This window comes from Dipodomys merriami, unplaced genomic scaffold (assembly GCF_024711535.1).
Source record: "Dipodomys merriami isolate MVZ:Mamm:240054 unplaced genomic scaffold, mDipMer1.0.p SCAF_9, whole genome shotgun sequence".
Lineage (NCBI taxonomy): Eukaryota > Metazoa > Chordata > Mammalia > Rodentia > Heteromyidae > Dipodomys > Dipodomys merriami.
In genome coordinates, this window is record NW_027206512.1 from 44,562,742 (window position 1) to 44,575,461 (window position 12,720).

At 39.7% G+C, this 12,720-nt stretch overlaps 1 protein-coding gene across 1 annotated transcript in view; it reads right to left on the reverse strand.

Annotated features, from left to right (window-relative positions):
- The window catches only part of Pgm2 (phosphoglucomutase 2), a 29,966-nt gene that overhangs the window by 1,807 nt on the left and 15,439 nt on the right, over positions 1–12,720 (reverse strand). The window contains exons 7-13 of the mRNA XM_070012439.1: positions 11,307–11,496; positions 9,696–9,793; positions 8,873–9,053; positions 8,687–8,780; positions 8,181–8,310; positions 7,283–7,472; positions 3,939–4,072 (exon numbers count right to left, since the gene is read on the reverse strand). Coding sequence (XP_069868540.1) covers positions 3,939–4,072; positions 7,283–7,472; positions 8,181–8,310; positions 8,687–8,780; positions 8,873–9,053; positions 9,696–9,793; positions 11,307–11,496 — 1,017 coding nt within the window. The remainder of the gene's footprint in view (positions 1–3,938; positions 4,073–7,282; positions 7,473–8,180; positions 8,311–8,686; positions 8,781–8,872; positions 9,054–9,695; positions 9,794–11,306; positions 11,497–12,720) is intronic.

The window sequence follows — 12,720 nt, forward strand, 5'->3', positions numbered from 1 at the left end:
CATAGGGTGAGTTACTATAAATTTCTAACAAAAATATCTGGATTTGAAAAACGAAATATTTCATACTTTACTCTTAACTACCTGCAAAGTTTACATGCAAAGCTCATTTAATGGAAATGACAGTACCTGTAATTATGTGAGCTTGTTTTTATATTACAAGAGCTAACTAGCACAATGAAAGCAATGGATTTATAGACATTAATTGTGCCTCCACTAGGTGCTAGTAGCTATGTGCCCTGAGACAGGGAGCCTCAGCCTCTCAGGTCTGGATTCTTCATTTGTAAAATTGGAATAAAGACTTTACCCTCTTGAGAGAGTTGTTATTCAGATTGAGATACATTATATAAAGTAATTAGCACAGAATTTGGCCCAACGACCTGAATAAATGTACCTAGCATTGTAATTATTTTATCCCTACTGACAACATATGTATAAAATGTCTCATAAATATTAGGAATTACACTGGCTGCTTTTCCTTCTCTATAAATATGCTATGAAGAAAATAACAGTTCTCAGGAAAGTAAATAGAGTAATAATTATTTAAAACAATATTTAAAAACAAAACCTAAGAATGAAACTCAGGGGATTTTCTGTTAACTATTATTTGTTAATCTGGTATGGTTTTAGCCATGGTATATCTGTCTATTGATTTAATGTTTCTGACATTGCATTTATATGAATTTACATGATGGGAGAGAAGATCAGTACTACTGCACATGATTTCCTAAAACGGAAATATGTCTTACTATTCCCCATTCTAATATTAATATGATTCAGGAGTCCCTCTTCCCCCATCACCAGTAATTGCAACTAGAATTTTGAACTTGCTGGGTAAGTGTTTTATCACTTGAGCCATACCTTCAGCCCTAGAGCTCAAATAAATAATGGCATAGAGCCATAAACACTAAATAGAAAAGAAGAAACATTCCAGGTACCAGTGGCTCAGACCTGTAATCTTAGGAGGCTGAGATCTAAGGATCGGAGTTCAACCCAGCCTAGACAGAAGAGTCCCTATGAGTGCTAGCCTTGAGCAAAAAGAGCTTAGGAACAGCACCCAGATGCTGAGTCTAAGCCCTACTACTGACAAAAAAGAAGATGAGGAGGAGGAGGAGGAGGAAGAAGATTATGAGAAAACAGATCTTTAAGTTGCACTAAGTCCTTTGATTAAAACAAACAAACAAAAAGAATGCATACAGGCCAGGTGCTGGTGGTTCATGGTGTAACCCTAGCTACTTGAGAGATTACAAATGGGAAGATTATAATTCACCATCCCAAGTAGAAAAGTTCACATGATCCCTTCTCAACTCATAGTTGGGAACAATACAGCCCGCCTGTCTTCCCAAGCAACATAAGAGACTGTGACTGGGAGGATCCAAGTTCCAGGCCAGCCTGAGCAGAAAAGCCTGCAAGACTTGATCTCCATAGACAAGAAGGTGGACATAGTAGCATGTTCTTATGAACCCAGCAATGACAGAAAGTCTAAAAGCAGGCAGTTCATCACTAGGTGAATGTCCATCTGGGAAGTGAAACCCTCATCCTAAAAATTACCAGTGTAGAACAGGGCTGGAAGCAAGGCTCAGCAGTACTGTACCAGCCTAATAGACTCCATGCCTGAAGTTCAAACTCCAGTTCTATCAAATGTTAAAAAAGAAAAAGGTGCGCAGAAATGTAAAAATACTAAGATGAGAAATACAAAGAAATGTCTATGGAAAACGGTATTTAATATGGTATAAAGTAGCTTATTAGCTGGGTGCCATTGGCTCACACCTGTAATCCTAGATACTCAGGAGGCTGAGATCTGAGATCACAGTTCAAAGCCAGCCCTGACAGGGAAGTCCACAAGACTCTTGCCTCTAACTACCAGAAAACCAGAAGTGGCACCGTGGCTCTAAGGGGTAGAGCACTAGCACTGCATGGAAATTGCTCAGAGATGGTGCCCAGGGCCTAAGTTTAAGCCCTACAAGCAGCATACTGTGTGTGTGTGTGTAAGCCCTACAAGCAGCATACTGTGTATGTGTGTGTGTGTGTAAGCCCTACAAGCAGTATAGTTAGTGTGTGTGTGTGTGTGTGTGTGTGTGTGTGTGTGTGTGTGTGTGTGTGTGTGTGTGTGTGTGTGTGTGTGTGTGTGTGTGTGTGTGTGTGTGTGTGTGTGTGTGTGTGTGTGTGTGTGTGTGTGTGTCAGTCCTGGGGCTTGAACTCAGGGCCTGGATACTATCCCTGAACTTTTGTGCTCAAAGCTAGTGCTCTACTACTTGAGCCACAGCTCCACTTCCAGTTTTCTGGGTGGTTAACTGGAGTTAAGAGTCTCATGAACTTTTTGCCTGGGCTGGCATCACATCATGATCCTCAGATCTCAGCCTCCTGAGTAGCTAGGTGTAAGCCACCAGTGCCTGTCAGTAGCTTATTATTTAACCATACAGAAATCTGATAAAAGCATATTATTTTTAAATAAATTATTGACAATTTAGAATTCACAGAAAATGAACTACTTTTACATGTTGGCTTTATGGCTGATATTTTGCCCCCTAAAATCCAAATTAATTTTTAAAAAGAGACATTTAATTCAGTTATTGAAATAATTTTGGTATCAAAATCTACTTTATCTACTATAAAATTTGTAAAATATAAAGAGAGGTCAAGTGTTCCAGTAAAAATTTGTCATCCAAATTTCAACATGCTGCAAGATTATGGGCTGCCTCCAGGCAGTAGTCTTATAGGCCTTTTTTTTCTTTAAAAAGTAACAAAATGGGGCTGGGATGAAGCTCAGTGGCAAAGTGCTTGCCTAGCAAGTGCAGCATCCTGGGTTTGATCCCCAGTAGCAATAAAGGAAAGATTTTTTTTTTAAAGTACAGTTTAAAAACCAAAAGAACTCAATAATTTCCCCATGGATTATATTGTTGTAATGATAATATTTTGGCTATATTAAGCTAAATATTATTTATATTAACTTCACTTGTACCTTTTCACTGTTAAAATGTAAATGTGGTTAGTAATAAATAAATACATAAAATAGAGTTAGTGGATTTTTCCCCCCTCATTACTGAGGTTTGATCTCAGGGTCTCATGCTCACTCAGCTTGCTTGTTCTGTTGGTGCTCTACCACTTTAGTCATGCCTGCAGCCTGGCATTTTGCTGGTTATTTTGAAGATCCTAGCCTCTTGAGTAGCTAGGATTATAGCTATAAGTCACCAGAGCCCAGCTAATAGAAAAAAAAATTTAATTGCATCTACAGCTTGGATTTACTTTCTATGGGACAGCTCTGACTTAACTCACCTTGTAAACACTGTTACTTCTCTTTAGGCTGGAGAAGGGCACTGCACACTACATATTTATGCCAGGTCAAATTTTCACATGCAAGGACATGTACCATTTTATGCATGAAAGTTCAAAATGGTACCATGGCTGGAAGGTGAGCAACTCAGGCTTTTTGAACCTGAAGCTAAAAAACTCCCCATCTCTGTAACAGCAAAGACTCCTTCTGATATGGTTCTTTATCCTTCCTGGCTAAAGGCTCACACCTATACAGTTACTCAAAGATCTTTATTGAATTGGAACAGATTTTATCAGAGATGTGGGTAGACCACAGGATAAGAATAATGCCACAGGTTAATAATAATAATAATAATAACTCTATGGTATCAGTTATTAATAAAAGTACCCAGAAAATAGTTTGTTTTTATTACTGACATTAGAAAGGTAACTTTCCCATAAAAAGAAAGGTAGGAGGGAAGTAAGCAAGCAGTAAGAGTGCTAAAAAGAAACAAAAAGAGAAAAAAAAGACAAGCATGTGTATCTCTGGATGTTCAAGCATTGTTTGTACCACAATGTAGCCACAGTTTAATTAAACTATACATTGGAAAGATGTGCACTTTTACCTAGTACTTGAACCAACTAGGAGGCCCAGGGAATAAAACCTTCACCAGCGGCTGCCAACATACCTGTTACCTGGTGGGGCACACAGCTCCGCGTAATACTTGATCTTGGGCTCTGTCCCACTGGTCCTCATTGTGGCCACACATCCATTAACAAAGGTGAATGTGATCATCTGGCTGCTCTTACTAGTAGGAAGAACCTAGGAATTAATTCATATGTGTTACACAGCTTCATTGTAGCCATTGTGGCCTAGCCAATACTTTCATTTGGATAAGCAAGAAAATCATGGCAAACAAATAAACTAGGCAGATAAGAACACTGTGTGTGGGTGTGCGTGTTGTGCGCACGCGCGTGCGCACACTGCTACTGTGGCTTGAACTCTGCACCTTGTACTCTTGCTTGGATTTTTTGTTCAAGTCTAACATCTGACCACTTGAGCCACAGCTCCACTTACAGCTTCTTGCTAGCCACATGGAGGTAAGTCACTTGGATTTATCTCCCTGAGCTGACTCTGAACCATAATCCTCAGACCTCAGCCTCCTGAGTAACAAGGATTACAGGCATGAGCCACCAATGCCTGGCAAAAAACAGTTTTGAAAAAATTAGAGAAGGTATTCATGTGAATAATTACTATGTGGTAATAATAACATAAAAACATTAGTAACTCTGTAGAGTAGATTTTAACTTCCCTTGATCTACTGAAGTTACTAAAGTTTTATTCAAATGAAAATATATCATTTCACAAGAAAAGGATTCAAATGGATTAATAATGCACTAAAATTACATCATAGTTCACTATTGCAAAATGAAACTGTTTTTATAATGCTTAAGTAGTTGTATAAAGGAACTGTCATTCAACAAAGCAGTTTATGAAAACAATGCCATCTTGATCAATGTCACCCTTTTAACATTCTCACACGATGAAACTTTGCCAAACAAAATTCATAAGGATTTTTTTATAAAGCTCTGACTGTGGTATTTGTAGGTGATAGTTCCCCAGACTCCACTGGAATAATAATAGATGTAATTTGCTAAGCATAAACAGAAGAACAGAGAGGAGATGACAGTTGATGTGACTGCCTGTCAGTGACAAGTCTAACACACCCAACAACCCATAAATATAAACCAGTGTACATCACCGTCATGTCTGAGAACACCAAGTTCATGAAAAAATTCCTAAAATCTCCCCAGAGAGAAGAAAAGCAAGAACTGGGCACCAGTGGCTCAAGCCTGTAATACTAGCTGTTCAAGAGTCTGAGATCTGAGGATCATGGCTCAAAACCAGTTTAAGCAAGAAAGTCCCTGAGACTCTTATCTCCAATTAACCACCAGAAAATGTGAAGTGGCATTATGGCTCAAAGTGGTAGAGTGCTAGTCTTGAGTAAAAAAGCTCAGGGACAATGCCCAGGCCCTGAGTTCAAGTCCCACAACCAACAAAAGAAAAACAAAAAGAAGAAAAGCTGTGAAGAAATGGCTAAGTATGGCATTGACATCTCGGTAAGCAGTATACAGCAGGCCTCAACTATTGGCTGAAGGAAGTAATGTATGCATGCTCAAGGTAATACTGGAAAGCCAAGCTGTAACAGAGCAGTGCTTTCAAAACTGAGCCAAACTGTGAGGACAAAATCAGACATTTTCAGAACAAAATGCTTCTAAAACTTGACTCCATTTTTTTCAGGAAACAATTAGAGGATGTAATGCAGGAAAATAAGTAAAGAGAAAACCAGGGGGTTCAGAATAAGAGTCTCAGCCCTGGCAATTGGCATCTCAGGATGACATTCTTAGAAAACAGCTAGCATAGACTGGATGAAGGAAGAGGGTATTGGGGGGGAGATGTGAAGATAAAATGGAGACCCCAAAATAGCTGAATCCTTTGATCATGTAGAAAATATTACCAAGCGTCATTTGAAAAAGTTAACAAGATCTGGGGACAGTTAAATAGATACGAAGGCAAATGAAAGAACAAAAACTTCACCAAGAATATACTATTTAGGTAAGCAGCAGGCCACAGTAATACTAGTCATTGTGGTAAAAGCTTGTAATCTGCCAGGCGCTCATCCCTATAATCCTAGCTACTCAGGAGGCTGAGATCTGAGGATTGTAATTTAAATCCAGCCCAAGCATAAAAGTCTGTGAGACTCTTATCTCCAGCTAATGAGCAAAAAGCTGGAAGTCAAGCTGTGGCTCAAGTGCTAGAGCCCCAACTTTAGTGAAAAAGCTAAGGAACAGTGCCCAGATGCTCAGTTTAAGCTCCAATACAAGCACCAAAATAAAATAAAATAAAAGTGGAATCTGATTTGGTAGGGCAGAGTGACCAGCGTGCAATGCAGGAAGTATAAGAAGCACATTGTATGTGCATGATACAATATGGAAACACTGGAAGAAACAAGAGTGGAAGGTGGTTTGGCCAGTAGGTGGCAGATTTCATCATAACCTTTTTAATACCATGCACAAATGAAAATTTTAAAAAAGGTAAATACAAGCTAGGCGCTGGTGACTCCCACCTCTAATCCTAGCTACTCAGGAGGCTGAGATCTGAGGAACATGGTTTGAAGCCAGTCCAGGCAGGAAAGGCCATGAAACTCATCTCCAATTAACCACCTAAAAACTGGAAATGGTTCAAGGCAGTAGAGTGCTAGCCTTGAACCAAAAATCTCAGGGACAGTATCCAGAGCTGAGGTTAAGCCCTATGACAGACAAAAAAATGGTAAAAATCAAGAAGATATCTACCAGCTCATTAAGATATTCCCAATTCTCCTCCTAATGTTCTGTCACAGTTAATACTCCTCGGGCTTCCCTTTGGCAGTAATGGAGGAGTCCACATGGTATGAAAAATGCAGAGGTATGCTTTAGAGCATGTGCATCCAGAGACTAGGGTAAAGCTAATCAGACAGCAAGTGGTGATTCTTCCACGGTGGACCAGACCAGCTGCATCAGCATATGTTCCATATGTTCCGGAAACTTGTTGGATATGCAAATTCTCAGTCCCCCACAGCAGACAGAATAACCAAGAAACTCCAGGGTGGGCTGAAAAACATTGTAGCATTGTTTGTTTTGTTTGTGACAGTAGCTGGGATGCCTCAAACTCTCAATCCTCCTGCTTCAGGTGAGTGTGCCACCTGGTTTGGCTAGCATTTGATTTTAGCCAGTCCTCTATATGACTTCAGTGAAGAATTACTAATGATAAATTCCCTGTGTCTCAAGTGATGGCCCTGGTACCACTTACCATGTAAAGACCAGAGAAAGCCTTTTCAGATCTAGCCCACAAGTGGTCATTGTTCATATATTTTATAGCTTATACAATTGAGTTTAATACATGAAATGAATTAGGTAAATTTCTCCAAATTATTGGAAAAAAAGAAAAGGCAAACAGTAAAGAGTTCAGGTTGATAGGGCAAATATTACTTACTGCTTTTTTATCAGATTGGCTGTCATCGTATCCAGTTGTAAGGTCCCTAATGGCAGAGATTTCAAATTTGCCACAAGTTTTTGGATAATTATTCTTCCCATCATAGTTTCTTAAGTTACCAAATAATTTTTGAATGGTGCCTTGATCGTGGCAGATAAAATATGAAGCTTTGGTAATATGGTAGCCATACCTATCAAAAAAATACCAATTCATGCAAAATGAGCAACAAATACCTTTACAGTGTTACACATGATATACTGTCATATGTTGTCAACCATTTATTCTAAAATAAATGAAATAAACAGCCAGAACTTCAAAGTTGTCTATTATTTGAAAAACAGGTCCAGCCAGATGCTGGTGACTCACACCGATAATACTAGCTACTCAGGAAGCTGAGATCTGAGAATCGCAGAAGCCAGCCTAGGCACAAATATCTCCAAATAACCAGCAAAAATCTGGAAGTGGAGTTGTGGTTCAAGTGGTAAAGCACTGGCCTTAAGCAAAAAAGCTAAAGGATAGTATCCAGGCTCTAAGTTCAAGAGCCAGTATTTGCGGGGATGGGGGGGAAAGTCTAACAATCTACCCAAGGATCAGCTTGTATTTGTAAATTCAAGATTTACTGGAAGGCAGCTATACCATGTGCTGTCTCCAGAAGTTTCTGCACTGTGTTAGCAGAGTTCAGAACTTGCTAAGAAGATTGACCGGATGTCACTGCAATTGCAGAGGTATGATAAGTAGCAAGTGGTTTAACATCGAAAGGAAAAGGTGACCAAATTTCTCACAAGAAATACTTCACTAATGTACAAACGCTAGAATGGATCTTTGTATCTCATGCCCGAGAAGATAATAAAACATTTAAACATAGCACTTCAGTCAAGCAGAGTCAGTAGAGACTTACTCCACATAGATGGCCTTCAGCTGCTGAGACAGAGACAAATTCTTGGTTGCTAGGAAGCTCGCCAACTCTGCACTTATGACAGCAGCACTGACTCCATCTTTGTCCAGAACGAAAGGGCAGCACATGTACCCTGCAGAGACACAAGTCAGACACATACACACTTAGGAGTGGGTTCCTTAACTACTCTGTGTCCAGCTTTATAGTACAAGCATCCTGGCTACTGCACATTACAAGTGGAACAGTATGGAGTATACGCACATTTCTCATTACCCCATAATAGGTTAAGAATTGAACCTAGTAGCCAGGCACCAGTGGCTTACACCTGTAATCGTAGCTGTTCAAGAGACTGAGACCTAGAGGATTGTGGTTTGAAGGAAGCCCAAGTAGAAAAGTCTGTGAGACTCTATCTCCAGTTAACTAAAAAATGCTAGACAAGAGGCATGGCTTAAGTGGCAAATCTTCCACTATTTACATATTTTACATTAGCACTCAGAATTGCTTCTTACCAATAGCTTCTTCAAATGCAAATAAGACAGTCTTTCCCTGGTCTATTAGCTGTTTGGCTCTGTTCCCCATCCACTTAAAGCCAGTTAATGTTTCCTAAAGAGATGAGACGAAAGGAAAGGAAATGCTTTAGATCCTCCTCAGAAGAAAAAGATATGGCAATTGTGCTGGTCCCATAAACACCTTACCTCAAAGTGGAAGCCCTCCTTTAAGGCAATGGCCCGCAAGATTTTGGAAGACACAGTGCTGGATAACATGTAAGTGTCTTTGAGGGCACTGCGATCTGGGTTCTTTTCTTTCCAACATGTAAAGAGCCACCAGCCCAAGAGGGCCCCCAGCTCATTGCCTGAAAACACTCTCCATTCACCACTAGAAACAAAAAATCATAACAAAACATTCATTTCAGTGAGCTGAAGGAAGGCATAGAAGACAGTGGGATGGAAAAGCCAAGCAACTAGGCTTGCTGCAAGAATTACATAACCGATCAGAAATGTAACTGTCACTTCATACATACTCCAGGGACTACCATGTATCTGCCAGTATGTTTAGATAAATATCCCCTCTTTGAAGATCACATGTAATAAACATGTCAGAGAGACCTGTAATCTTTGGCAATGGCTTTACTTTAACTGACCTCTCTATCCCTTTGTGCAAACTCTAGGGTCCTATTTCTCTCACACTGTGCCAATACCCCACAGGTATTCTTCTGTCTTTCCCTTTTCCCCCTAACTCAAACCCACCGACAAATACAGAACTGCATAGCACCAACCTCAATTTACATTCAACTCAATTATAAAATGGGAGAGGCTCACAAAGTCATTTCAATTGCAATAGGCTGTTTGATCTACACTATGCATGCCAGTATGTATCCTTCCCATTAAGAACAGCCCCTTACTTTTGTGAGAGAATTTGCAAAATACGTGGAAAATGTTTCCACTGAAACTGGGTTCATTCTCCCCAGGAACATGTCATCATTTGTATTTCCCATTATCCAGTCACAAGTAATTTCACCTGTCTTGCTTTTCTGCCACAGCAAGTCGATCTGCATCCGGGTCGTTTGCTAAAACAATGTTGGCTTTGATTTTGTCAGCCAAAGCAAAAGACAAAGTCTGAAAAAGAGGATGAAAGTAAGTGATTGCTTAACAATGAGAGAACCAAGTCTTTTCACAGGTTCAGGTCTTCAAGAGTTCATTTATTTCTGGAGCTGGTCTTGCTTCTGCTCTTGACCATCCAAAGGTGGAGGTCAAGATAAGGAGGGCATTCCAGAGTGCGGCTCACACTTGCCCTGCTACGCAACCTACATGTGACAAGGTGCTGAACTGGCTTTCTAGGCATTACTGAGTGGCTATCTCCATAAACCTCCACTGATCCTCATTCAGTATCATCATTACCTGACCGTAAAAAATGTTCTATGAACTGGGCACAGTGGCTCACACCTATAATCAGATACATGAAGGGTAGAGATAGGAGGATGACAAAGCCAGCCTGGACAAAAAGGTACCAAGACTCTATCTCAAATAATAAGCTAGGAGTGATGGCTCACACACCTGCAAACGCAGCTATATAAAAGGCAGAGAAAGCATGATGACAGTCTGATACTGGCCTTGGGCAAAAGTGTGAGACTCCATTTGAAAAATAACTAATTCACCAAAGAATTAGGCGCTACGTGGCTCAAGTGGTAGCATGCATGCCTACCAAGTGTAAGGTACCATGAATTCAAATCTCAGTACTGCCAAAAAAAACCTTATATGTAACATAATTTAAAATAACACTCCTTCATATCACAACCACATGAATTAAAAAATAAAAAGTCACGATATTAAGAAAATTCCATTCTATTCCTGTTATTTTTGACATTCAGGACATAAGCAAATCACACTTAAATTAAAAGTATAAAGATTTCCATCCATCAGGATGTTAAGAGGTCTAATTTGAGAAATTAAACTATAAAGTCAGGTGCTGGTGGCTTAAGGTGCTGGTGGCTGTAATTCTAGCTACTTAGGACCTAAGATCTGGAGGACTGTGGTTGAAGGTTGGACAAGGCAAAAAGTCCTCTAGATTCTATCTTCCAAACAGCTAAGTCTGGAGTATGGCTCAGGCGGTGGAGTGTCAGCCAAGCAAGCTGAGAAACTTCAAGGGCCTGTGTTCAAACCCTAATAGCACCAAAAATAATTAAAATAAGCATCATAAAGTAAGTGTAGCTACTTGGGAGGCTGAAATTTGAAGAATCATGAATGAGATATCTCAACTGAAAACTGGATGTGGTGAGGTGTACCTGTAATCTTAGCCAGAAGAAACTTACAATAGGTAGATTGATGTTTATGTCTATAGTGGGTGGAGAACCCGCCATGTCAAAATTAAGCAGTTTTTAAAAAAAAGGGCTGGAGCCATGGTTCAGTAGTTCAGTGCTTGCCTTGGAAGCATGGAGCCCTGGGGAGGAATTTTTTTTAAAAAAAACCAAAAAGATGAAATTAATGACTGAAACATGCATATTTCCAATGATGAAATTAATTTCTTCAGTTCAATGAAAACACATAAAAACATACTTGACTGGATGGTAAATTTTTAAATAGGATTCTTGGGGGAAAATCTAGATGTTATTATTTAATAAAAGTAGGTTACCAAGACACCTTTACCCTCTTCGGGGTTGGGGTATTTGACGGTTGGGAACTGGGGATCCGGCTTTCTCTGCTGGGGAACAGCTTCTGGTGGAGCCAGGTCAAAAGCTTTAAATGCTGACTGCACGAAGTCATGCCCCACTCCGTGGACTGACGTGTGCACAAACTTCACTGTGGCTTCCTTGTTCACCTTCCTGGGATAAAATGACAAAACATACAAATATAGCTCTGAAAACAAGTACAAGTATCAAGAAGTCACACTTAAGACTGAAATATCCAGGTCATAAGAGTATATAAGGGGCCAGGCGCTGGTGGCTCATGCCTGTAATCCTAGCTACTAAGGAGGCTGAGATCTGAGAACCATGGTTTGAGGCCAGTCCAGGCAAAAAAATCCATGAAACTCTTACATCTAATTAAACCACACAAAAGCCTGAACTAGAGGTATGATTCATGTGGTAGAGCACCAGTCTTGAGTGGAAAAAGCCAAGCAAAAGCCCTGAGTTCAAGACCCAGTACCAGCACCCAAGGCAGGTGGGGAGAAGAACAGAACATCTACTCTCTCTAAAAATAGATTGAACTTCCTCCGGTATGTGCAGTTTTAGATTTTACTCTGCAATTATTTCTGACAAGTCCAATGACTTTGAGATTGAGTGATACAGAAGAGCTGGTTTTTCCCAGAGCGGGTGCTGCTAAGAACCTCAGCCCAGATTCCATGAAGAAACATGCATCTGCTCATGTGGGTGCTGTCCACGGCAGTGTCCAAGATGGGCTCCAGGACTCCATGTATTCTTTGGTAGACTCAAAATGATTTTCAAATATCCCTTTCATGAATTATCCCATATATTGATATATGAAAAATATAAGGTGTTCTTTGCTAAGTAACAGTGCTGTCTGGTAAAGTATCATGAGCCAGGGATTCAATATCATAGAATAACAACAAAAATAAAAATGAACAGAAGATTCAAAAAAATGATTGTAAGGTTTTTAGAAACTTCTATAGCTTGCATCTCTAGAAGATCAAGTTATTATCGGTTTCTTTCATGGAAATGAAATAAATGAACAAGGTTCATTTTCTCTCAGAGAACAATGGTTTAAATAAACACATACTTAAATATAATATGCTTCCGGGAGGACAAAGCTGATATACAACATCTTTTGGATATTAAAACACATTAGAAAGTTACAGTCTTTGAAGGTTTGAGCATTAGATAGAAATATGGCAAATTAAGCTACACATAGGAGTACAGCCTGGGCTACACAACAAGACCCTTCTCAAACAATAAAGGTAGATTAAATTGACACAAGTGGCAGGAGTGTTCTGTGGTTAGTATACTCTGGCTAGACTCTGCATTTAAATCCTAGAGTTCTGCCACTTCTAATACATATATATGTATTATGCTATTTTATGTAATTATATA